At 39.8% G+C, this 26,198-nt stretch overlaps 2 protein-coding genes across 12 annotated transcripts in view; one reads left to right on the forward strand and one right to left on the reverse strand.

The window, feature by feature from the left end:
* The window catches only part of R3hdm1 (R3H domain containing 1), a 136,392-nt gene extending 133,674 nt beyond the window's left edge, over positions 1–2,718 (reverse strand). For 6 of the 8 annotated variants that reach the window (XR_003711948.1, XM_028771463.1, XM_028771461.1 and 3 more), the window contains exon 1: positions 2,527–2,680. The gene's annotated coding sequence lies outside the window, so the exon portion shown is untranslated. Of the gene's footprint in view, positions 1–2,526 lie in introns of all 8 variants that reach the window. The other 2 variants (XM_028771456.1, XM_028771460.1) reach the window with 2 other exon arrangements.
* Positions 2,719–3,552: 834 nt separating this feature from the next.
* The window catches only part of Zranb3 (zinc finger RANBP2-type containing 3), a 149,353-nt gene continuing 126,707 nt past the window's right edge, over positions 3,553–26,198 (forward strand). For 3 of the 4 annotated variants that reach the window (XM_028771483.1, XM_028771482.1, XM_028771484.1), the window contains exons 1-2: positions 3,553–3,752; positions 12,439–12,606. In XM_028771483.1, the coding sequence (XP_028627316.1) occupies positions 12,446–12,606 (161 nt within the window). In that variant the 5' untranslated portion in view covers positions 3,553–3,752; positions 12,439–12,445. Of the gene's footprint in view, positions 3,753–12,438; positions 12,607–26,198 lie in introns of those variants that run through there. The other variant, XM_028771485.1, reaches the window with a different exon arrangement.

Consider the following 26,198-nt stretch of genomic DNA (forward strand, 5'->3'; position numbering starts at 1 on the left):
GGGAGGCAGAGGCAGGCAGATTTCTGAGTTTGAGGCCAGCCTGGTCTACAGAGTGAGTTCCAGCCAGGGATACACAGAGAAACCACGTCTCGAAAAAACCAAAACAACAACAACAACAAAAAAAAAACCAACCTGATTTCTGCTAACCTTACCATTTTCCTCCACCCTCCTAAACTGTATCATGGTACTTCTGAGCTGCACCCCGCACTCCAGTAAATGTAATAAAACAAACAAAATGGCTATGAGATATTGTTTTAAGCCACTGTGTACATTAACACTCCTATAATACTCAACAACAGAAGAGATTTTGAGGCTGCATCAATAGTCTGTGCATATGAACAGCAAATTCATTCTCTAAATATGAAAGTGAGAAAACATAAATATTTAATGTAACAAATATATACGTGTGAAACACAATCCTAGTAACTTTACATAGTCTACTTACAACTCTGTAGATTAAGCATTATCCTCCCCATTATACAGATGGAGAAACTTAACTGAGGTTAAGTTAGGTTAGATTAGCCTCATAAAATGACCCTACAACTAGTAAAAGAATGTAGTCTCCTGTATTTTCATCATGCCTTCCCCGCAAAGAATTCATGAGACCTAAAAAATACCATTGCATAAATTACCAATTAATTATCAGGTTTGGAAAAATATGCTAGGGAATGTATGCTATGGGAACTTAATGGAGGAGCTGAGGGAACTCATCTTCCAAGGCTATGCACTACATTAAAAAAATTAGTAACACATAACCAGATTCCTTCTAATCCAAATGAATGGATCTATTTTACTTCTGTATCTACTTGCATTATTTTGAGAACATGGCAGATTCCTAAGGTACTTCTGTGACCCTGATGAAATAGTCTATCAGTTGAAGTGCAGACTGTTTATTCAGAACCGATGTTTACTCTAGAACAAGTAAATCTTAGAAATGTAGTGGTCTGTAGCCATGCCTATTATAGATTACATGGTCCATTAAAGTCATATTCTCCTAGGCCGAAAAAGCAGAGTGGAATTTGAAAAGATGGGTATACTATTCAAATCTGATGCAATTATAAGAAAATTCCCTAAAATATAGCTCAAGATGCAAATTTTTAAGAGACTATTTCTTCAGTCAAATGTGTAGCTACATGAACACTAGTAATTCAAGTATTTTAAGAAAAGGTCTTGCCGGGCAGTGGTGGTGCACGCCTTTAATCCCAGCACTTGGGAGGCAGAGACAGGAGGATTTCTGAGGCCAGCCTGGTCTACAGAGTGAGTTCCAGGACAGCCAGGACTACACAGAGAAACCTTGTCTCGAAAAACTCAGAAAAAATAAAAAAAAAAAAGAAAAAGAAAAGGTCTTCCACGTTGGGTTCAGATTTTTATGACCCAATGCTCTTGGAATCAATGACATTTATATTTAACGGGTTTCTTTAGCTGGCAGTGGGGTCCCACATCTTTGATCCCAGCACTTGGGAGGCAGAGACAGGTAGATCTCTGTGAGCTCAAGGCCAGTCTCTTCTACATAGTGAGTATCAGGAGAGCCAGGGTTACACACACAGAAAGAGAGAGAGAGACCCTGTCTCAGGAAAAAAAGTCCAAAATAAAGGGGAGGGTGGGATGGGATTTTTTAACTTGACCCAGGCAAACTATAACCTTGGGGGGGGGGGAGGAATATGGGTATTTGTGTGTATTCATTCATGCTAAAAATTCTTTTTTTCTTCTTCAGAAATGCATCTTATTTAGTACGCCTGTTTTTGAAGATAACTCTTCACCTCTAACTAGTTTAGGAGACTTGCTTTCTCAGGACCCAATTCACAGAAGTCACAACAGCCAGACCCAATTTTGTTTCTCTATAAAAGCAAGTTCAGACTACAGTGACAAGCTCTTAAACATAATAACCACAAGAAGAAAAAAATTCTAACAAACAGGGATGGAAAGGTGTGTGGGGGGGTGGGGGACTAACATCATAACGTCCCCCATCTGCGACCAAGGCTGTGACAGTCATTCAACTTTCCTGCTAATTTCCCCACTGTGTTTTTTTTTTCTAGCACTACAGGCACGACGTGCTGTTTCCCTTTTGGTGTGTGTGACAATTCCCCGGAGCGGGGCTATCAGCCCTGGGCATCTGTGCCAGGCCCCAGAGAACAGTTCTGCGAACGGCCCCTGTTCCAGACTGGCCTGACTATGGCTGCTTTTCCCCTCCGTCCTCCCCGGATCTCTAGGGCTTGCAAGAGCAGCAGCTGCAGCAGGGACGCTCGGGGAACCCGTCCCCAGCTCCCCCGCTAGGCCTCAAGGGGTTGGCGCTGCACATGGCCCCCAGCGAAGCGGCGGGCACCGCGCGGTGGAGGCGACCGGAGGGCTCGCCTCAGAACCCGACGGCCCCTGGCGGGCAGGAGGGGAGGGACGCCGTCTCCTCAGCGCTTAGCTCCCTAGCTGCCTCACTCTCCCGCTCCGTTAGCGCTACCGGTCGGCGGGCGGGGGAGGGGAGCGAGCGCGTTATTCCCGGGGCGCCGCGGGGGAGGGGACGGCATCTCTTACCCGTGTTACTGAGGAGAAGGAGCAGGAGGAGGTGGCGGGAGCGCGGCGCAGCGGGGCAACGGCGGGGCTGGCTGGTTGCAAGGAAGAGTCTCACAGAAGGGAATTAACCCCATCACCAGCCCGGACACCGGCTCCAGCGGCAGCCGCGGCGGCAGAATCCCGCCCCTTCCCACCACGCACTGGCCCCGCCTCTCCGTCGCGTTGACGGAAAGCAGCCTACCTCATACGCTACATGAACACTGAGTGACATAAGGATTATCCAATCAGCGTTTGAAACACCCCTTTTGCTCCACCCCATTATCACTGCGGGGCAGCGGGAGAACCGGACTAAGTCTATCTCCACCCACAAAACCAAAAGAACCAATCCCTGGCAAGCTTTCGTCCTTGAAGGACGCAAGAGACAACCAATGATAAAGCTAGGAGAACAGCCATTTTGCCCACTTGTGAAAGGGCCACCTTTTCCCACGAGTAGGAGCTTGAGGTGGGCGAGTTCCGGGCAATTTTAGTCACTGGAGATATGGAAGACAACTATATTTTTCAGGGAATGATTAAACAGCTTTTTAACGATGAAATACAATTTTGTCGTTCATGTGAAGAGATGAGAGGAAGGCTTTAAGGATGTGGCTCCGCCCCTTAGCGGTAACGGGTTCCAGGCTGAACACCTGGTTTCCCAGTCTTAGTGAAGGAGGCAGGGCTACTGAGCACTTTGGCTCGTGCGACTACAGTTCCCAAGATGCGTTGCGACTGCTGTTTTCTCATTTAGCTTCCGGTAGCGTTTCATGGGAATTGTAGTTCTAGAGAGGTTATAGTGCACCCTCAATGAGAAAGAAGAAAGTTTTGAATAATTTGGAGTTGAGAATGAAATCGCAAAGTTCTAGTCAGATCTTTTCGCCTCACCGAAGGAACGAGAATGTAAAAGGGTTGGGAGTTTTCTCAAGGCACTACAGTGTTTTAGAGTGCTGGTATTTGAACTCTCCCACTTTCTAGGGCATCCGTTTAGCGTCACTTCCGCTTAGCTGAAGACGCTTGCAAAAAGGTTGGCGGGAGTTGAAGATTACGAAGCAAGTGCTGCAGTTTTGGCGGTCTGTGTAGGGCAAGAGATAGAAAATTGATAGTATTTTAATTGCGGTATAAGAAAAGAGTGGGTAAGAGTCGGGCGTGGTGGCTGATGCCTGTAACAGCCGGAAGCTGAAAGGTCGCAACGAGTTCACAGCCTGGGCTACAGAGTGAGTTTTAAAACAGCTGGGGCTATAGAATTGACCTTGTCTAAAATAATCCCCCCGCACTGCTCCCTCCTCCTAAAACACCCACCTAGAAATCTGAAATGGCATAGGTGTAATTCTCAAGCCCGTAATATAATTTTCTACTTTGCTTTTTAGTCTTGCGGATCCAGTGGTTTTTTGTTGTTGTTGTTTGTTTTGTTTTTTTGTTTTTTTTTTAACGAGATCTGCCCACTAGTAGATTGCTACTTTTTTGAGTTTGTAGAGGATGCTTTAACTTGTCTTTATCCATTGTAAGTGAAGCAACATGAATTCGTGTCCTCAGTTTGAAATGGATAGACTTAAAAATTCTGACTTAATTCCTCCCATTTATACAAACAGTCTCCAGAAGTTGCTTTTGATGGAAGAAAACTCAGGACTGTTAGAATAATGGAATGATCCTGTTGTCATTCTTCCGTTGAGTAACCCATTCATCATATTAAGTGGCGACCAAGTGACACCTGCAGTACTCCAATGACGAAAAGACATCATCAAAAATACTTCAGGATTCACAACCTACTAAAGTTACCAAACGAGTCATGTCAGATTGATCACCCCAAGACTGATGTCTCTCAAAGTCTCCTCCATCATTTTCATGGCGACTTTGTCTTACAACTTTTCTCGTAAATATTTATTGAACACTTAAACTAGTGGTGAATATACCAGACTTAAAGGGTTGAATAGTGCACAGAAAGGTAAGGTTTGTTTAAAAGAAGTTAGAAAGATTAAACAAAATTTATGTTACTTGGTCTTTTTAATATCTCCCTAAATTTAGCATCTTCATAGTCATGTTTTGTATGTTGGTTTTGGTTTCCTCCTTGCTTTCTACTTTTAGATTTTAAAACCATACTTTTCTGTTTCCATTATTTTTATTGAAGTATTAAGTCTGTGTCCAGAACTGATAAGGTGTTTATACACCATGTGGATGAGAGTCCTAACTAGTGAAATCCTAGATACAGAAATATATCTAACTTCCAAGCAGACAAAGCAGTCTTACTTTTTTGTTTTGTTTTTAAAGAAAATAAATGTCTTTGCTTTTCAGTGTAATTCTTTTGCGTGTGGGTGCATGTGTGTGTGTGTGTGTGTGTGTGTGTGCTCGCATGAGCATGTGTGTGTTTGTGTTATATGCATATTAAGCAGAAGGCATCATCCCTATCTAGGAGTTAAAGTTTCCAGTGATAATTTAGCATTGTCCATAAATGCTTAGTTGGGATTTTTTCATAAACCCTTCCAGAGAAAATCAAGTCAAAATGTAGTAATAATGACAATCATATTACTGATTATTTTATCTGAGCCCTACAAGGGCTAAGTGTGTTTAGTATATTCCCTGTGTCACATCTGTGTTTTATATTTTTGATTGCTGGAGACACACTGAGGATCTTGCATTTCCTAGATATGTGCTTTATCACTGTGTTCTGTCCTCAGCATTAGTACTGTTTAATAGTTGAAGAAACTCAGGCTCAGCAAGTGCAATAAGACTTTAAAGTCTGATCCCCTTACTCAAGACAGTCTGGAGTTGAAATACATATCGAGGTCTGTTTGATTTTTTTCAACCCCAAACCAATGCTTCTCAAATGTTTATTAATCTCAAAAAGTTCAGTCTTCCCCTGCCATCAGAATGCTGGGATTAAAGGCAGTCACCACCATGCCTAGTGAAAAGGTGTTATTTTTTGTTTTGTTTTTATTAACGTTTTATTTATTTTATGTGTCTGGGTGCATGCATGTATGTGCACCATGTACATGCCTATAAGAAGGCATTTGATCTCCTGAAACAGAAGTTCCAAGTGGTTGTGAGCTACCTTATAGGTGCTACAAATCTAACCTGGGTCCTCTGCAAATGCAACAAGTGTTCCTGACCATTAACCCATTGTTCCAGTACCTCTGCAGAATAACTTGTTATAATGGCATGTTACTGCTTTGTTTAAAGCTCAGCAGGTTGACTATGATAATATTACTGTCATTGTTTATGCTACCAGTGTTTCATCATGTAGCTCAAATATAACCTGTTTCTTGCTAATGGCTATTTACAGTTTCCAATTAGTAATTTTTTTGCTACTATAATGAAAGTATATAACAAAATTTACCATCTTATGTGTGTACTTTACAGTGCATTAGCCATTTGTACCTTGTTATACAATACAGCTGTAAAATGTCTTTCTTACATAGCTAAAAATTCTGTTTTCACTCTTCCCTTACTCCTTGCAAATTCCATCCTGCTTTCTGTTTCCAAGAGCTTATCTTATGTCTCATGTAAAAGAACAGGATCCTGCAGTGTTCGACATTTTATGACTAGCTTATTTAATGTCTCCAGAGTTCATTCATGTAGGATGTGGAAGCTTTCCTTTGCAGGGCTGAGTCCCTGACACTTACATATCACATTTTATAATTGATTTAATCTGTTGGTAGGCATTTTTAGGTTGCTTTCTCATCTTGGCTTTTGTGGCTAGTGTTGCAGCCAAGTATGGGAGTGCAAATCCTTTGTTTCTGTGTGTGTACAAACACTGTGGACTGTGAGGGTCAGAGCTTAACCTGGGGCAGTCTGTTCTTTCCTTCTGTCATGTGGGACTGGAGGGCAAACTTAGGTCACTGGCCTTGGCTGCAGGAGCATTTACCCACTGAGTCATCTACTACTTTTAGGCTTAGCCACAGAGTCTCTGTAATTCCTAAATTATTCTCCAGAAGGTCTTCACTATAGCATTGTATGAGAGAACCTGTTTCCCACTTGTGTGTGTGTGTGTGTGTGTGTGTGTGTGTGTGTGTGTGTGTGTGTGTTTGTATATGGTATGCAGCTGCATTCCCTTGTGTGAGTGATTGCATGTAGAGACTAGAATTTCACTTTTGGTTGTCTTCTTCCATCTCTTCCCCACTATACTTTTTGACACAGACTCTCACAGAACCTGGAACTTCCCATATCAGTTAGACTGGCTAGCTTGGGAGCTGCCAGGACCCTATTGTGTTGACCCTGACACCCCACCCCAGGGCATGGGTTACAGTTTAATTTTGTGTGGGTTCACTGGAGGTCAGAGTTCAGGTCCTCAGACTTGTACAGCAAGCATGTTACCCACTGAGCCTTGCCTTCAGCACCCCCCCCCACGCCTTAAAGCGATGACTCATTAATTTGTATCTATTTGTATCTTACTGGTGCTGAATATGTTTTGTATGTATATTGCCTATAGACATCTAGTTTCTTTTGAGTAGCTTGTTGCTGTCTTAGTATCATAATAATTTTAAAGTATACTTCAGGTCCAACATGGTGGTGCATGCCTTTAATTCCCAGCACTTGAAGGGCAGAGGCAGATGGATCTCTCTGAGTTTGAGGCCAGCCTGGTCTACAGAGTGAGTTCCAGAACAGCCAGGGCTACATAAAGAAACCCTGTCTTAAAAAATCAAAGGGAAAGAAAGAAAGGAAGGAAGGAAGGAAGGAAGGAAGGAAGGAAGGAAGGAAGGAAGAAAAGGAAGGAAGACAGACAGTTTGTCATATATTTTGGGAATCTTTACTCACATTTAAATTTTTTTTTAACTTTTTTCCTAGAAATGAATTTAAAATACTTTAGTGTTTAAATCTAACAGTCTTTTCTTTCATAGTGTCTGTTTATGATGTCAAAAGTAGTTTCCCACTCTAGTGTTCAAAAAATATATATCATTATATTTTTCCATACTTTATAGTTACTTGTATTTTTCTTTGGTATAAAGAACAAAATTGAGATTATTTTGTAAATGCTAGGGATTTAACACCAGGATTCCAGCATTCTATTACTGAACTAGCTTTTGGTCTTGTTTTGTTTTGTTTTTATATGAGCCTCAAGTTGCTTGAACTCCTGAGGCTGACCTTGAACTCCTGATACTCCTGCTTCTGCCTCCTGAGTACTAGGATTACGGGCACTTGCTAGGCACTCCTTAAATATCGTCAGATGATGGATTTGGAAGCAATGTAAAATGGAAGAATTCATACTTTTATATCATACCAGTTCGAGTCCTGCACTCAGTATCATCAGCAGTTCTGAGACTTATGTAAATTATTTATTAGCTCAGTATCCCTATTTTAACACCCAGATTAAATGAAAAAAAAAAAAGGGAAGAAATTAAAAGAAAAGGAGCATGACTACTCCTAGGTATAGTGGAGGAGAAAGTTTATTATTGATAAAAGGGCAGAGGCAGGGACATCTAGGAGAGTCCAGAGTAGACATGACCTGGCTGAGCTAGGCCATGTGGAGAGAGGGGAACCAGGTGCAGTAGCCAAGAGGGCAAAGGTAAAAAGAGACTGGTAACCAAAATGATATAATTTTATATAAGGAAGAGTTTCTAGGGAAAGGACAGCCCAGTCCCTAGTCTGGAAAGTTCCAGGTAGAGTGGGGTATGCCTACCATACCCTGTAATGGGTAGGGACTGAGGGGTGCTGGGAGAACCTGGGTGCCAAGTCCACTTTGATATGTTAAGTAGGTACCTCCTTTGTCTAGGGTTTGAAGCTTAACCCAGATAACAATATCTTGTGGTCCAGCAAGATAGCATAATAGATAAAGGCACCTGCTTGCTGCCAAGGCTGAAGACCTGGGTTTAATCCCCAAAATTACCTGGTGGAAAGATAATTCTCAGTAGTTCCCTGATCTCTACACAGATGCTGTAGTACTCTCAAAGACAAGTAGAACCCCCCACAGGATAAGTAAATGTAAAAAAACAACAAAAATATATGCTTTGTAAGTTTCTTTGAGAATTACAGAAGATTTTATGTCTTAGAGTAGTGCCTCTATGGAAGAAATAATAAGTGAGAGTTGGTATGGCATTGGTGGTATATTGGTGAGCACAGCTGCTGTTAAGTTTCAAACCTGGGACCAAAGGCTAAAATACCTACTTAACATATCAAAGTGGACCTTCCTGCCAGGTTCTCCCAGCATCCCTCAGTCCCTACCTGTTATGGGGTATGGCTGGGTTTCTCTTCCTAGGGTTTGGCCTCCTAGCTGCTGCTCCTAGTTCCTCTCCCTCTCCTTCCCCTTGTCCTCATATGGCTCAGGTTCATGACTACTCTGGACTCTCCCAGATGTGTCCGCATCTGGCTCTGCTCTCCCACATGTCTATTATAAACTTTCTCCTCCACCATACCTAGGAGCAGTCATGTCCTTTCCTTTCTATTTCTTTTTCTCATTCAGCTCCCTTCCAATATACGGGGGTTATTTTATCATTATCCTGAAAACATTTATCTATGGAATGAAAGGTGTTTTTGCTTTTAAAGTAATTGATATTTGATATAGCAGCTTAGGAAGCCTTGTGATAAGCCAGTCAGAAAATATTATGTAATTCTGTTTATTGTAATCAACATACTATTTTGTAATATTAAATTTTGACACTAAAACATTCCAGTTTATTAAATTTAGGCTTTAATCTACTCATGGCCTATAAGTATAGCTAGGTTGGGGCTGGAGAATAGCTTAGCTGTTAGGAGCACTGGCTCTAACCTTATTCAGTCTGCAAAATGCACAAACTTGTTTGCTATAATTTGAATTTAGCATCTACTTAGTGTGTGCTAGCGTGACGTGCACATGCATAGCTCTGTATCAGCCCCTTGACTCCTGCCTTGCTCTATCTCATAGACTCTAGTTGCATGTTAGTTCAACACTAGTCCTGCGCAGGCTCTGGTCACAATCCTATCCTCTCATCCCCAGCTCCTGTCCTGCCCTCTGGATTTGAAAGCTTACTGATTTTGATTGATTGATTGATTGTATGGCCCCGGCTGTCCTAAAACTTGCTCTGTAGGCAAGAATGGATCTCTCTAACTCAGAGATCCGCCTGCCTCTGCCTCCACCACCTGAGTGCTGGAATTAAAGGTGTATGCACCATCACACCCAGCCAGTCTTTTGGAATTTTAAAGAGACAATATTGAATACTCCTGGATATGTAACATTAGTAAGCAAAACAGACAGAAATCTTTGAGTTGTTGGCGTCAAGGCCAGCCTAGTTGACTTTAGTCAGCCCCTGTATTAAAATAAAAAGTTAAAGACTAAGAAAATATGATGCTCAGTGGCAGAGTGCCTGTTTAATGTGTACCAGGAAGGCTCAACCCTCATTACACAAAAAAGCAAAAGCCCCATAAGCTTTCATGAACCGTATGCCCATGTCAAGATAAACAGAATAAACAGTAAAAAATGTAAATTATATAGTTCTTTGTAAGCTGATAGGTGTTATCAAGAAGAAAAAACAGTGAGGCAGGATAGAGATCTGAGGAGCTAGAATTTTAAGTAATGCAGATAAGTTACATTTATTGATAAAATGACCATTTAGAAGTACACAGGAAGGCAGTTATGCAGGCATCTGGGGAGAAATGGTATTCAGACAGATGAGCTAGTGCATGGTTTGGAGACCTAAAAGTAAAGACATTAGCACAGTAAAAGTGGGTAGATGATATAGAGGGAAAGACAGTGGGGGGGGGTCTTAAGTGATGGAAACCAGCAGAGGGCCTGAGACCTTAGTAAAGGAAGAACCACTGAGGAGCTCTGAGAAAGGATAGGGTCCAGTGGTGGTTTCCAGAGTACCCTGCTGCCTGCTGTAGTTAAGAGAGAATTAAGGAAAAGGTGGACATGGCCAGACCCAGTTAAATTGTTCCAGGAATTCTGACTAGAGACAGTGGTGGCAAGAAGATCTGTAAAGGATTGAAATTGGAGGGATGCTGGATACAATTGGAATGTAGAGTCACAGGCGTGGCCGATAGGTAGATGTGCAGTTTGAGACAGATCAGTGTGAGTAACAGGATGGACGCAATGGATAAGGCTACGAGTGAAACAAACATTAGGGGGGAGTTAGAATTCCACTTTGGCATCTTTGAGATGCCTCTTAGCCAGGTTATGCCTACTTACATATGTGAATCTGAAATTTAGAAGAACTGCTTATGTAGAAATGTAGTTATCAAAGAACTAATATTAAAAACCATGAGAGTAAGATAACATCTAAAAATACAAGAATGCTACAGAAATTGAGACCTAGTTCATTCTGCCATTAAAAGGTGATGAGGACTGAAATTTAGACTGAGAAGAGTTGACCAGTGGTGGGATGTCAACTGTGGGGATTCTGTGTTCTGGAATCCCGACAAAAGTATGGTGAAATGAGGAGGGTGGAGCAGTGAAAAAGTCAGTAAGATGACCCAGACATCTTTCCCAAGGGCTTCCTTTGCTTCCCAAGCCAGGGTTTTTTGTATATGCTGTACTTCTTCCAAGGACACACTTTTTGCTTTTGTTACTAAATTAATTACTCAGGCTTCAATTTTAATATATGTACATATTATTTAATATAGGCACATATATTAAAATTATATAAAGGACATATAGCCTTTTAAATATATATATGTATATAATATATATATAACTCTCTCCCTTTCTGTGTGCATGTGTGTGTGTGTGTGTGTGTGTGTGTGTATGTCTCTGTTCTATCCCACCTTAATATCAAGTAATTCCCTGTAGAAGATTTTCAGAAGAGCATCTATGTTTACTGTTATATAGCCAGAGTCTACTATATGTATATGTACATTGAGATTCATATTTCTGAATGCATAACACCATGGAATTTAAGAGGTTGGATGTTAAACATTTTTAACTGTGCCTCTCTTCAGTGCAAATATTCTGACTATTAAAAGCAGGTATTTTTACAGTGATTTAGCCACAAAACAAAATGTACCATCCTGGCACGTTTCCTATGATGAAAAGGGCAAAAGCTCCACACTTTGCTCTCACTTCTGCCTTGTTTTGGCTATGTGGTCTGGGTGTTTTACTTTTCAGGATTTTATCAGAATGACTGTCTATCATTTCCCCCTCACCTACCTCTTGAGACAAGTTTACACCATGTAGCCCCATTTGGCCTGGAACCCAATATGTGGACCAGGCTGGTCTTCTCATAGAGATCTTGTCTGCCTCTGCCTCCTGAGTGGATACCACCATGCCCAGTGCAAGTCTTACTTTTTAAGAGAATTATTTAAAAGTGAATTCTACTAAATCTATCTTTTACCAAATTTTTCTAGACAATAGCTATTGTTTTGATTGCTTTATTTCATGTGTTGGTGCATACTTAAAGTTCAAAAGATAACTTTGTGTAGTCAGATTTTTCCTTTTTTACATGGGCCTGGGGATCAAACTTAGGTTATCAGGTTTGTGCAGCAAGCAGTTTCACCCACTAAAACATCTATAAAAAGAATTTTTATAGCACCTAAAATATACATTATTTTTTTAAATTTTTTTCTGAGAAGGAATTGTAGCTAAGTAGTAGCATACTTTTTGTTTTAGTATTTCCAAGTCCTAGATTCAGTCTACAGCACCATAACCAAACTAAAAAGGTTCAGAAGGCTTAAATGTTGTTAGCTTTGTAAAAATCCAGTTGATACATGATTTTTTTCAGTGACGTATTTATTTGTTAGAAATGAGTTTGTATATATTATGTTTCAAAATGAAATGGAGGAGCTGTTCTTTGGCAGTGAGTTATGACGTCACTTTGGACTCAGTGCCTTTGGGTTTCTTAGCAGCCTACTCCAGGAACATGGAACATGATTTAACTAGTCTAAGGGGAGATTTACATATATGCACAGTATAAAGAATGTAATAATTTTCATGCATGTGGGATTCTGCATTGTGGATAATCATTTCTCTCCCACCCCTTTGTTGTTGTTCCTGGTTTTCAGGATCACCATGCCTACAGCTGCTAACAAAAAGAAGGCTCCCACACCTCAGATTTCTTGTTTAACAAACGAATCATATACACAGCTGGACTTTTTACCGGACAAGCTTAGAACTAAACTGCTTCCATTCCAAAAAGATGGCATCGTTTTTGCCCTCAGAAGAGATGGCAGGTATCGTACTTTGATAAAGCATGCTAAAAATTACTGAAAAATGTGTTTAAAAAGCCACATTCTGCTTAATCCAATCTTTTCATTTGTCTCAAATTTTCTCTAGTCAAATTGATTGTAATGAAATAGATGTTATCCATAAGCTATAATTGACTTCAGGTAGAAATGCATTGAACAATGCTGTTCTTTAGTTGGATTTTATTTATTTCTGCCCTTGCTGTACATATGTGCCAGAGTATACTTGTTGAGGTTGGCTTGCCAGAATAAGTTCTCTCTTTTCACCATGTGAGTTCTGGGGATCAGACTCATGTCTTCTGGTATCATTTTTATTGTTTTCTGAGACAGAGTCTCTCTACAAAGCCCTTGCTGTCCTGGAACTCTCTATGCAGACCAAGCTGGTCTCTAATTCATGTTGTGTGCATTTGTACTTAGGGGTGAAAGTAATAACTAAGACTCCTGGGCTCCTTTCCCCTGACACCTATATCCTCTCTGTTTTTCCTTGCTAAATAAACATCTCTTTTGGAGATTTGCTTTATTTTAAGGCTTAGACTACTCTATTCATAATATTTGTGTTCAGGTCCCTGAATGTTTCAGTCACAAATGCTACCAGAAACTGCCACATAATGGCCTTTAGCTTCTCTAGTTAGTTTGCCGTTATTTCTTAATATGTCTCTGGGCATGTGCTTTAGAGCCCACAGAGAGCTTAAGTCTGAGCCACGTGCTCTCTGTGGTCTTGAGTGTGCTTCTTTAACACTTTGTCCTTCAGCTTTATCAACTAGAGAATGTGTTTTTTATTTCCTATCACTGCATCTATAAAGAATGATTCTCTTGTAGTGCTCAGCCAGTGCCTACTCCATCTTAATTGATCTTAGTAATTGTCCTGAAACTGGTAACCATTCCTAGCAAAATATGAGTCTCTTCAATAAGATGGGAAAATAAGAAATGAACTGTTCACAAAGCTAAATGTATTCATTTTGAGGGTGTGGTGGTACATACCTATAGTTTCAGCACTTAAAAGGCCTGTAAGTCAGGAGTATATAAGTAAACCCTGTCTCAAAACAAAAATAAACAACAACAACCAATGGAGTAAATAAAACGTGGGTCTTACATTCATTTTGGAGGTAGAACGTTTCTCTTATAATTAGAACTGTCCTTTTGCTGTTGTTAGAATATGATGTTAGTAGCTAAAAATGTTAAATTGTATTACTTAGCAAATGAACGATTCTGCATTCTTGGTGTAATTCATTCACTGAGTGTATAATGGTTTCCTTTGTATTTATCTCATTTTGGATCTTTGAACATTGAAAAACTGTGATTAGTGTTGATTGTGCTGATTCGGGGGGGGGGGCTTCTCAGGCCGTACCTCTTCATTCTCTCCTGTCCTCTCTCTTTCTGTAATTCCATCATCATTCCAACAGGCCTTTCTTTATCCCTTTACTCTGTCCCATCTCTGTTCATGTATCTTATACTGTTGGTGTGTTAGATAATGGCTTGTTTTTTTGTTTTTGTTTGTTTGTTTGTTTGTTTATTTTGAGACAGGGTTTCTCCACATAGCACACTTATATAGTCCCTGAACACATGTGGCTCAAGTACAAGGATCATGAAGCCCAGACCCACTTAGGATGTATACTAAGAGCATCTTTCAATAAAAGGAAGAACTGGTATCTACTGGCCTCCTAATCCCTGCTTTCTTTTCTCTTCAAAGCAACATTGTCCTGACTTCTAATGCAATAGATGGATTTTTCCCACTTTACTATAGGTGTATCCAGCTTTTTAAATTAAAAAAATAAATGTTAAGTTTCACTTATTTCATTTTATTTATGTGCACGAGTGTTTTACCTACATGTATACCACTTGCATGCCAGATGCCCTCAGAGGTCAGAAGAGCATTTCAGATCCCCTAGAACTAGACTTTATGGTTTTAAGCTACCACATGAGTGTGTGGAACCAAACCTGGGTCCTCTGTAGGAACAAGTACTCTTAGCCACTGAGCTATCTTTCTAGTACCAATGGGTCCAGCTTTTTGACATGTTGATATCTTATTGTTATCTAAAAAGGTTTCACTCAAGAAGTATGCATTTAAGTAAGTAACAATAGCAATTGCAAAAAGTGCCCTCCCCCCCAAATTGCATTATTTTTTAAGTAAGTTTATGATTTTACATTGACCTGAATTTATAGTTATCCTAGGGTGCATACAGCTGGAGGTTGGACACACACATGCATTTTCTTTTACATGTAAGACTACCTCCATTTAACATCATTGTAAGGATAATCCACATTCTTGCATGTGGCTGTAATTTATAAATTCTTGTCATACAAAATTCCATTGTGTGACCGCAAGAAAACATGTTCACTGTACTTGTGATAGTCTTTTGGTTATTTCTGGGTTTCCAGGTCTTACCAGTACTAGTTCTTACACAATCATATATACATTTTCTTATGTTCATCTCTCAAAAAGAGTTAGTGGATCATAAGAAATAGATATATTCTTCTTTGGTAGATGCTAATTGTATGGCTTGCTAGGGTATCATAAAAAGTGTACCACTACTAAAGCAGTTCCTCTCACTTCTAGAGGTGAGTAGTCTAAAGTCAAGTTTTAGCCAAGTTGACATTTTTCTGAGGGCTGTAAAGAAAGGAACTATTTCAGTCCTGTCTTAACTTTTTCCCTATTTTTTTAAACTTTTTTTGTTTGTTTTTATTTTTTGTCTGTGGGTATGCTCACTGTGGCACACACATGTAGGTCAAAAACCAGCTAATGGGGATCGGTTCTCTCCCTTTTTAACACATAGGTCTTAGGGATCAAACACAGACCATCAGGTATGAACACTTTTCTCACTGTAGCTTCCCACTCTACCATCATAATGATGCTTCCAGATCAGCATAAATTCTTATTTTTTTTAAGTTGCATTTATTTCCCTGTGTATCAATGTACATATGTGCTGTGTTACACATGTGGAAGCCAGAGGACTCTTGAATATCTTTTCTCTACTTCTGCCATGTGGAACCTGGGCATCAAATTCGAGTCAGGTTGGTAGCAGCTGCTTTTACCCATTCATCTGTCTCTTACTAACTTTAGTCTCCCCCTTTTCTAAATTTTAAAAATTATATTTTTAATTTTTATAATTTACTCTTTCTCTCTCTGTGTGTGTGTGTGTGTGTGTGTGTGTGCATGTACATACCATGTGTACATGTCATGTGTAGAGATCAGAAGACAGTGTGCTAGGAGTGTTTCTCTCCTTCTGCCGTATAGGTACTAACAATCAAACTCAGGTTGCTGGGCTTGGTGACAAGCACTTTTACCCACAGAGCCATCTCTCTAGAATCCAAATCTGTATTTTAGTGTCATTTTAAGTCCCTTTTATCAGTTTTTATGGTTGGCATTTTTTTCTTTTTCTTTTTGCACATCTTTTTAGAAATCTGTGCCTGCTGTGTCCATTAATGGTGAGAATAGTCCATCAGCTGCCTGTCTTGGCTGCCAGGAATGACAAGGATCGCCCATGGGCTGCCCATCTTAGCTTTAAAACTGTTTTATTAGTGAGAATATGAACATACATAAAGGAACCCAAATTGTAAAGAAACAATATAGCACTTGCTCTTTGGAGAGCCAGAAAAATGGGTAGCACAGTACACTATGATTCTAAAGACCAGAGAACAAGGTAACTCATGGTAGAGAGTCCTACCCCTGAGTCCTGGGCAAGCAGGAGCCCTACCCAAGGCAAGACAAAATGAAACTACCTTCAGTGGGAGGGTAAGCTTTAGCTTGTCATTTCTTCTAAAATATTGATTTCATTTTTCATATCAATTAGATTTGTAGTTCACTTAGAATAATTTTATTCCTGGTACAAAGTAAAGGTCGCAATTATTTTTCAATTTACTTTTATATGTGAATGCCCAATTAATCTTTCTCCATTTAATGGAAAGCCTGACTTAGCCCAGTACTGTGTAGTGGCATCACTGTCATAGAGCAGGCTCCTCTTTCTAGGTGAGTGCTGTCTAAGGGAATGTTCTGCCAGGATAGAAATGCTTTGTATACACAACTTCAGTCAATACCCATTTTAGCAACTCATGGTTATTGAGTTCTACCAATGTAGCTAATCCAAGGAAAGGATACATTTTAAATGTTTTTTTAGCTCAAATTAATTTAAACTTAAATCTGAAGAGTCATATGCATCATCTGGCTATGGTGTATTATAATGCAGTTGTACATTTATTTTATGTAGAATCTTTTATCTTAGAAATCTTTTTTTATTCACTTATATTTTAGTGTGTGTGTGTCTGTCTGTCTGTCTATGTGTCTCTGTGTGTCCCTGTGTCTGTGTGTCTGTCTGTCTGTCTGTGCCTGTCTTCACAACACCTGCTTGTGTGTGCCCATGTATTCCTGGAGTCAGAGGAGGCCATTGGAGATGCTGCTTTATCACTGTTTCTTAGTCCTTTGAGACTCTGTCTCTTGTTGAACATTTAGCTAGACTGGGAGCTAGTGAGCTCTAGCAGTCCTCCTGTCTCTGTCTCCAGCAGCTCTGAGATTACACACACACAGCCATTCTTATTCTTAGCTCCTTATCTAGGCTCTGTGCATTTGAACTCAGGTCCTTTGACTTGTACAGCAAGTGCTCTTATCCCCTGAGCCATCTCTTTAGCCCACAAATTTTAAATGTAATTATTTATTTTATTTTTATTTATATCTACGTCTGTATATCTATGGGTGTGTATAACATGTGCATACAGCTGCCCAAGGAGGCCTGAAGAGCTTTTCATATTTCCTAGAGCTGGAGCTAAAAGCTATTCTTAGGTAGAGGGAACCAAATTCAGGTCCTCTGCAAAATGGTAGAGCGGACTTCTAATTGCTGAGCTATCTCTCCAGACTTTATTTTTAATGTTAATTTATTTATTTTAATTATTACTAAAGGAGGTACATGTACCATTGCATGAGTTTAGATATCAGAGGACAACTTTGTTCATCGGTTCTCTTTCCTCATTTAAATATAGGTTTCAGGGATTGAACTGAGGTCACCGAGTTTGCATAACTGAACTATGTCACCTGGCCTAGCCTCTAGTTTGTGTGTTTCCTCTTCCCAAAGTCTTCTTTCTACTTTTTATATAGATTCTACATGTGAAAGAAGTCATGTGATCTTTATTCTTCTTAGTTTTTCTGACTTTGCTTAACATGGTAATTCCCAGTTCCATCCAGTTTCTTGTTAGTGATGTCTTTTTGGTCTTTGTGGTTTAATAAAGTTGTATTATGCTGATGAACTGCGCATCCTGTACCATTTCATCTGTTGCTGGACATTTGGGCTGATTTTGTAACTCAGCTATTGTGAATAGTGTTTCAGTAAACCTGAATGTGTATGGATCTTTCCTGTCTTCTATCTTTGACTATTTCAGCTCTGTACCCAGATGAGGCAGACCTGGGTCATATGGAGATTATATCTTTAGTTCTGTAGAGTTTTATTGAACTAACTGATTTTGACAGAGGATGACACTGTGTCTCCCAAGCTGGCCTGAAACTTGCTAGGTAGTCAAGGTTGAATTCAAACTGATGATCCTCCTGCTCGGCCTTCTGTGTGATAGGATTACAGATACACACCATGAAGCCTGACTGTATAAAAATGCTTAAAAGTACGTTGAGGAGCCTCCATGGTCATTTCCATAGTGTCTGCACTAATTATATTCCTGCTAACATCGTATGGATCACTCATGCCCTGCACCCTCAGAAGCTTTTGATTACATGATGATAGAAGTTCTGTTTGTCTGGTGCTTTCCTTTTCTCTCTGGCTTTGGAATAATGTTTTTTGGTGGTTCCATCTTTCACTCACAGTCCCACAAAGGAAACTTTAAGTCCAGCATCTTTTCCCACAAGCCCATAATTTTTGTACTCTTCAATGACTAGGTCTTCCGTATCAATTAATTAAGATCAATTAAGATACTTGATTGTTATACATTGACTTCCTAATTTTTTTCTATGTTCTCACTTTTCAGAAGTTTTATATACTATACTTTTCTTTGTTCTTCTTGACTTATGTGTGATACTGTGCATTCACTTTAAAATTTTTTATACTTGTTAACTGTAGCAGTATTTTCTTAAGGAATCACACTCATATATTTGCTGGGTTTGTGTGTTTATGTGCACATGCCACAATGTGCCACTGTCCAAGTCAGAGGACAACTTTTGGGACTTTTGTTTTCTCCTTCCACCATGTGGCATTTCGGCATCAAACTAAGGTCATCAGGCTTGGCAGCCAGTGACTTTATTCAGCCGCCTGGCCAGCTCCCAGTGTTATCTTTGTTCCATTCCTTACCTCATTGCCTCTGTTTACATCTGTGCTAGCTCTTTCTTCAATTCCTTTATGTCTCCTGCCTCTTTTATTTTTGTATTTTGCTTTTTATGTATGTGTGTAGCTATGCTTCCGTGTTTACTTGTTTGTGTGCATACATACATGTGTGCTTACCTTCACTCTAATTTACTACCTTTTGCTACTATTTGTCCTGGGGGAGGGGGCAAACTATTGATGTTTGTAAAACCAAAGCCCCTTACTTTTTGTTGCTCACACTTGGGAAGTTTGTATTATTAAGTATTCGTTTCACAGAACAGTTGCCATCACACCATGCTTTGGGAAGCATGGATAAACAGAAATGTTTGAAGATTGGCTGGGTTTCTGTGTCCAGCTCAGGGATTAGCTGACTAATGTCAAAGAACAGCCAGTACTTTCCTTTCCTGCAATTAGAGGAGTATTGTGAACTTTGCTCTTAGTTTCAGCAGTATATTTTTAAATTCTTAGTATATCCAGTTCAAGTCTGTTGTATCTTGTTTTGTGTAATGTTTTAGTTCTGCCTTTATTTCTGTATTTATTTATATACTCAAACATATACAATTTAATTCAATAAAATGCATAGTTTTTTCATGTATGTGTGTGTACTTTTTAAGGATCTGATAGGTTTTGTAACCATAGAATATGTCCATCAATCATGTTACCCCTGCTCCTAATCAACTCATCTCCTAAATTTACCAACACTGCTGACTTCCTACAGTGCCTTTCTTTTTAATTTCATTTTTGTTTAGTTTATTCAGTGTTTTGGAAAAGATTAGCCACCATAAGCTAATATTTTTGAAGGCTTGGTTCTCAGTTGGTGACTGTTTAGAAAGCATTGGGGCTTATGACCTTGTTGGAGGCAATGTGTCATCGAGGGATGGGTTAAGGTTCAGCAGCCCATGCCAGACCCAGCTACTCGGCCTCTGCCTCTGCCTGTTTGCTCTCTGTTTCTATGTCTGGATGTTTGTGCACACATGCTCTGATGGAAGCTCGTGCCCCAATGCCATGCCTCCTTGCCTTCAAGTTTCCCACCATGATGATCATGAACTAACCCTTCGAAACTATAAGGAAGCCCCCAATCAAATGCTTCGTTTTTCAGTTTGGTCATGGTGTCTCTTCACAGATGTAGACAAGTAAGATAGCTCACTAGCTTTCCCTTCATAGTAATCTTTGTCACTTCCCATCTTGGCAGCCTTGGAAGTAAGCCTTATGTATCCTTTTTCTTGGTCTGCCGTTGCCTCACATTTTCTTTCTTTCTGTAAAGTACAGCTTATTTATTTATGTCTTTTGCTTGGAGCAGTGTCTTCTGTAGTTCAGACTGACCCAAATTTACTAAGTAGCTGTGCATGACCTTAAATGCTGATCTTAGTGTCTTGACTCCCTGAATCCTGAGATTATAGGAGTGATGATCCAACTGCCTGTCGGGCTTCTGTTTAAGTTGACCACACCCATCATTTTCCAGGAAAAAGAAACCAGGACACATTTTGTAATTGATATGCTGGCTAAGGGCACAGTTGGGAAATTTGAAAATTCCTTATGGAAAAAAAATGCTAATATACAGTTATAAAGAAGCAGATAGAAGGTTGCCACATTTGAAGTATGGAGCGCAGCTTGGTTTCTTTCTCTTTGGCTATAGAAACAAGTGCTTCTTTATGTATAAATTCATGACAGTTTTTAAAACTAAATCTCACTGGGTGGAGGTGAGATTTAGTTTTACCAGCACTTGGGAGGTAGAGGCAGGTGGATCTCTGTGAGTTCGAGGCCAGCCTGGTCTGGTCTACATAGTAAGTTTTAGGACAACCAGAACTACACAATAAGACTGGTTAAGAGTTCTTGCTGGTCTTCCAGAGGACCTGGGTTTGGGTCCCAGTGCCCACATAAATCACAACTGCCTCTGACTCCTGCTGTAGGGGATCTAACACCATCCACTGACACCTATACTTACATGCACATGGATACACATGGATACACACACATAGGATCAAATATAAAATCTTAAAACAATAAAGTTATGTTTTGTTACAGTTTACATATTTTCCAAATATCTTTTCCTAAATTAATTATTATAGCATTAAAATATACTGGAATGCTTCTTTGAAGCCAATGAGTTTTGTCACTGACATGATAATAATTTGGTTGTTTATACATTTTGAAAAATATTAAAATGTTCCAAGTTATCATGTTCTTTAAATAACACTGGGTAAAATGTTATCTCTGAAGTGTTGGCTTGTGAGTAGGAGGGAAATTATACATCACTGTGTTATATAAAACTGACTCATGAGTGGGTGAAAGAGCCTGAGAATACCAGGACACCCACACTAGAAAAAGCCAATATGTGCTGTTCCTCTTTATCCCATGTTCCAGCAGTCTGCTTAATGAAACACTATTCATTAAACAAATTTCAGTAATTTCTTCATTGCCTTGGTGAATATCTGTTTCTTAAAAAAGGAAATAACAATTTTAAATCTTGAAACTTGTCCATAAGGCAAAAAGCTTAATTTTATATTTGAAGTAATTTGCTGTGCTTCAGTTTTTTGTTTTTACTTAAAAATCAAAAGAATAAAGCAAACTAACATTGAAAGTATTTTAGGATATCCTTAAAATAAAATATTGGTGCAATTAGATAATGTTTTTAGTAAATCAGACCCCTGTCTAATAAACAGATTAAGCTATTTTACTATCCTATATTGTTCATATCTAATATTCAGTCTTTATGATAATTTAATTTTAATAAAGGCACACTTCTGTATAGTAGCATTAAATTATCCTAACAATATTTCTTCTGTTGCCCAAAAATGTTGGATATCACAAAAGGCTTTATTTTTATGGAGAGCTTTCTGGTGTTCATTTGTTGTTGTTGTTGTTGTTGTTTGGATGATTTGGTTATAGGCTGTTGTTATTCTCAAGCAAAGTAAAGTGAAAGGTTATTACAGAAAGAAAATACAGCAGGTTACATCATAGGCAGAGTGACTATAGGCGGAAGTAGAGTTGGCCAGGTAGCTACAAGCAAAGATGTGCATTTCATTTTGTGGAGAAGAGTTTAAATATTCATACCCTTTCAGGAAAAAATTTTAATACTGATGGTTTTCTTGGTAAGTAGGAGACTTTTATTGTTCATGCTTCCTTTACATAGTCCTCAAAACTAACAAATTACAGAGAGGGCTTAATGAGAGAGGCAGATTTATAGCCATCTTGGCAGTCACTGGTCTGACCCAGTTTGTCCGTAGCTTCCTGTTTCTCTACACTTACCCAAGAAGTACAGTTGCCCTCCTGTTGCCTGGAGTGTGAAGCTTGGTTGCCTTGTTTGTTCTCACATTGTAGCTACGGCTGCACACAAGCTGCTAGGGTCCCATACAGTATCCCTCAAGGATTTCTTTCTTCTTAATCCTGAGAGGAACTAAGGGTTCCGCTGGTGGATCTGTTGAAAGCTTGCGTGGGACTGTTGACCCTACTGCTGGAGAAATACAGCTCCTTGGATGCCTGTTCCAAAGGCCCAGTGACAGGTCTTAGATTTTCACATTTGTCATTAACTTGAGATGGAATTGATTGCATACTAGAGAACACAAACTTCACCAGAAGTCTAAAAGATTAATAACAATATTATACCCATTAGAAGTCCTAAGAGACATACAAACCAAGTTCCACTATGTAGGAAGGCTTTTGCTTCCCTATGATGAGCATGCTGTTTGGATGTGGGCGGCAAAATGTTATTGGTGATGTTTGTTTTAAACATGTTAAGTCATTTATGTATATGGTTGTGTGTCTGTGTGTGAGAGAGAGATTTGGGGGGATAGATTTTCTCAAATTAAGGTTGAAATACCTTGTTTACTTTCTGGGATGACTTCAAATAAGTGTATGATTTCCTGGTGCTTTGGGCACAGGGAGGCTCTTGGGAGGCAGAACTAAATGACAGTGCCCGGTAGTAGAACATACACAAAATCTGTGCTATAATGTAATAGATGCCACAGTGGAAATGTATTGACAGCATACAGGGCATCCTGACTGCATCTGGAAGCCAGGAACACATGTAGTCTGGAACTACTTCTCAGAGGACTACTCCAAATTGGATTTTGATAGTTGAATATGCATTTACTAATTGAGTAAGGTGAGATATAGGAAGGCAACTTTCATGATACCATTTTAGGCAAAAGGAACACAGCATGTAGAGAGATTTGTTAAAGGTGAATACGGGTGTTAGTCTAGAAGGTTTTTCTCTTTTATCTTTATATAGTATCTTTTTTCACAACTATATATTTATTTACTTATTATTTGTGTGTGTTTGTGTGCGCACGCTTGCGAGTTCATACATGCATGGATGCATGCATGCATGGGTTTCCTTATATTGCATAAGCCATCCTTTGATATCCTACGAAGCCTAACTGGTCTTGAACTTGAAATCCTACTCCTCATCCTCCTAAGTGCTGAGATTGCTATTACTGTACATTTTAAGGATGTAAATTAGGCACCAGATTGATTTATTAGCATATAGTCTGTTAAGTTGGTAGTCCCACTTGATGTGCTAGAAAACTGAGGCACAGAGGTCGGCTGATTTAATTATGTTTACCAGCAGCAATGCTGGAAGCTGCCTCCCTATGCTTAGAGAGCATGAGCTTAAAGACACATCATAGCTCATGGGACTGAGAACTGCGACTGAGAAAAGCACAAAATGAGGCTGGAGGCTTGCTCATGAGGAACTAGAGGAAAGCAGCTGGAAGCTGGAAAAGCAAAGCAAGGCCCAGAAAAGATTTCTGTTTATTTTTACAATGGCAAAGCTTAGTGTGTGTGAATGCTAATAAAATTATTCAGCAAAGGAAAGAAGAAACAGGTCAAAGAAGAGATCATCAACACTGAGCTATTATGAGAATGTTAGAAGAAACATCTGGAGTACTGAGGTAGAATTGCCTGAGGGAATACTATGTAGGATGGAAGGGGAGGAGCGTGCTGTGTATACAGGGCTAAGGCTGGCATTGCCAGAATAACTGGTTAGTTTATCTCTGGGTCAGCTGTGTAGACTTCTTTGCAGCAATTGTGATATAAAATTATTAAATTGAAATTTCAGAAGTGAATAATTCCTAGGTATTAAATTACATGACATTCTGAAGTAATACAGGGAACTCTTACATGCTACCCTAACCCATCTAGGATGTGAGTGATCTTTTTATTCAGTATGTCTACTGTATACACTTCTCACCTGCTAGCCACTTGATAGCCATATTGGTTATCAGATCTGTTGTCACAGAATTCTAGTTCTTGCGGGTTAAGGTAATTTCCTTTTGAGAGAGTGTATGGAAGAACACATTCATGTTGCTTTCACTCTCAGATTGTTATAGTTGCTCTGTTTTTCTATTAGTTGTTAGCATCTTACTGTGCCTTGCATGTAAATTAAGCTTTATTGTAGTGTTTATGTATAGGAGAAATATTGTTTATCTAATATTTGGTATTGTTTGAGGTTTCATGCATCCACTGGGGTTCCTGGAATGCATTCTTGAAGATAAAGGGGACTCTACTATACCTGCGTAAGTGTCATACTAGCTGAAAATGCTCTTGAAATTCATCTGGGCATCTTCACAACTGGATGGAGGGTTGGTGTCTGAGAGTTTTAGTGGAGAAAGCCGTGACCGCCTAGTATACAGAAGTGAACTATGCTCTGGTGAAGTGTTTGCATGGAAGTAGATAATGAAACCTGCTTGGCAAGACACCAGGCCTATAGCTGGGGAAAGTGAAGCAAAAAAACAAGCAACCACAGTAGAAGGATTGTACCGAGACCACAAAGCCACAGCTTTGTTTCCATAGTCAAGGAAAATGAAGTCCTGACACCCAAATAAATAGTAATGATATTATGCCTAAAGGGTATAAATGTGTTCTAAGTACTGTGTTTGCAGTCATTTTTCAAATAACAGGATTGTAGGATTCCAAAGTTTGCATACTGGTGGGGACTGTTTAATTGAACAGAAAATTGATGCCTGCAGTTACTACTTGATTCCCAAACATATCTTTTGGTACAACTGCAAGTTCTTTTCATTAAAAAACATTTTATTGTTTTATTTTTGTCTCTATACATAGTTGTGTATGTTTGTACATGTCTGAGTTAGGGTTTTTACTGCTGTGAAGAGACACCATGACCACATGACCACGGCAGCTCTTATAAAGGGAAGCATTTAATTGTGTCTGGCTTACAGTTTGGTGGTTTAGTGACAATGGTGTCATCATGGTGGAAAGCATGGCAGCATGCAGGCAGATATGGTGCTGGAGAGATATCTGAGAGTTCTGTATCTGGATCAACAGGCAGCAGGGAGAGAGTGTGGCACTGGGCTTCGCTTGAGCATCTGAAACCTCGAATCCTTCCTGTAGTGAGAATTCTGGAATTTCAGTTTCTTTAAACACAGAAATATTATAAGAAATAGTTTCCATTTTAATGCCAGTTGTAGGATATGGGGCTGCTTTGGACTGTCCACAGCAGCTATGATTTGCCTTGTGCTCTAGCAGAGGCATAGTTTTGCCAGCTGTAGACAGTGTGACATTTGGAATTCTGGGAGCTTCTCAGAGGGTATATAAATGGTAGAGCTCCAGTAGGCGGGGTCAGTGGTTGTTGTTCATTCAGGGGGTTAGTAGCAGTTGTCGAAGAAGAAACAAAAGGAAAGAAATTAGATTCAGGGATCTCTTTCCCCTCTATCCTCCTTTCTCTCCTATCTAGTGATAAGGGGTGAAACCTAGGAGATAAAGGGTGGGAAGAAGAACCCACAAAGTAGCAAAGATCAGCTACCCTGCCCATAGTGGCACACTCCCTCCAACAAGGCCACACCTTCTAGTGCACTGCCTGTGGGGCTGTGGCGGCCACTTTCATTCAGATCGCCACAGTACACAGCCATACAAGTATGCTCATGTGCATGTGGAGAACAGCAGTTGATGCAGGGTGCCTTCCTCCACAGCTCTCCTTCAGACTTTTTGAGCCAGGGTCTCTCACTGAACATGAAGCTTGCCAAGTTTGGCTAAACTGGCTGAAATCCAGTGTTCCTCTTGGCTCCACCTCCTTGATGCTGAGATTATAGGCATGCACAGCTATTCCTGTTTTGTTTTGTTTTATGGGTTCTGAAGCACCACACTCAGGTCTTCATGCTTGTGGGACAAGCACTTTATCCACTAGCCATCCCCACCCTAAACTGCATGCTCTTAACTCACAGTCCCCTGTTCTTTCACCCACACTCCATTGCCTCTCAGTTTAGCAACATTTTAAAACTACTTTTGCAGAGCCTTTGCTTATATATTTAGGGATGCTGTCGTGCCTGA

Source organism: Grammomys surdaster, unplaced genomic scaffold, assembly GCF_004785775.1.
Source record: "Grammomys surdaster isolate TR1022 unplaced genomic scaffold, NIH_TR_1.0 208, whole genome shotgun sequence".
Taxonomy (NCBI): domain Eukaryota; kingdom Metazoa; phylum Chordata; class Mammalia; order Rodentia; family Muridae; genus Grammomys; species Grammomys surdaster.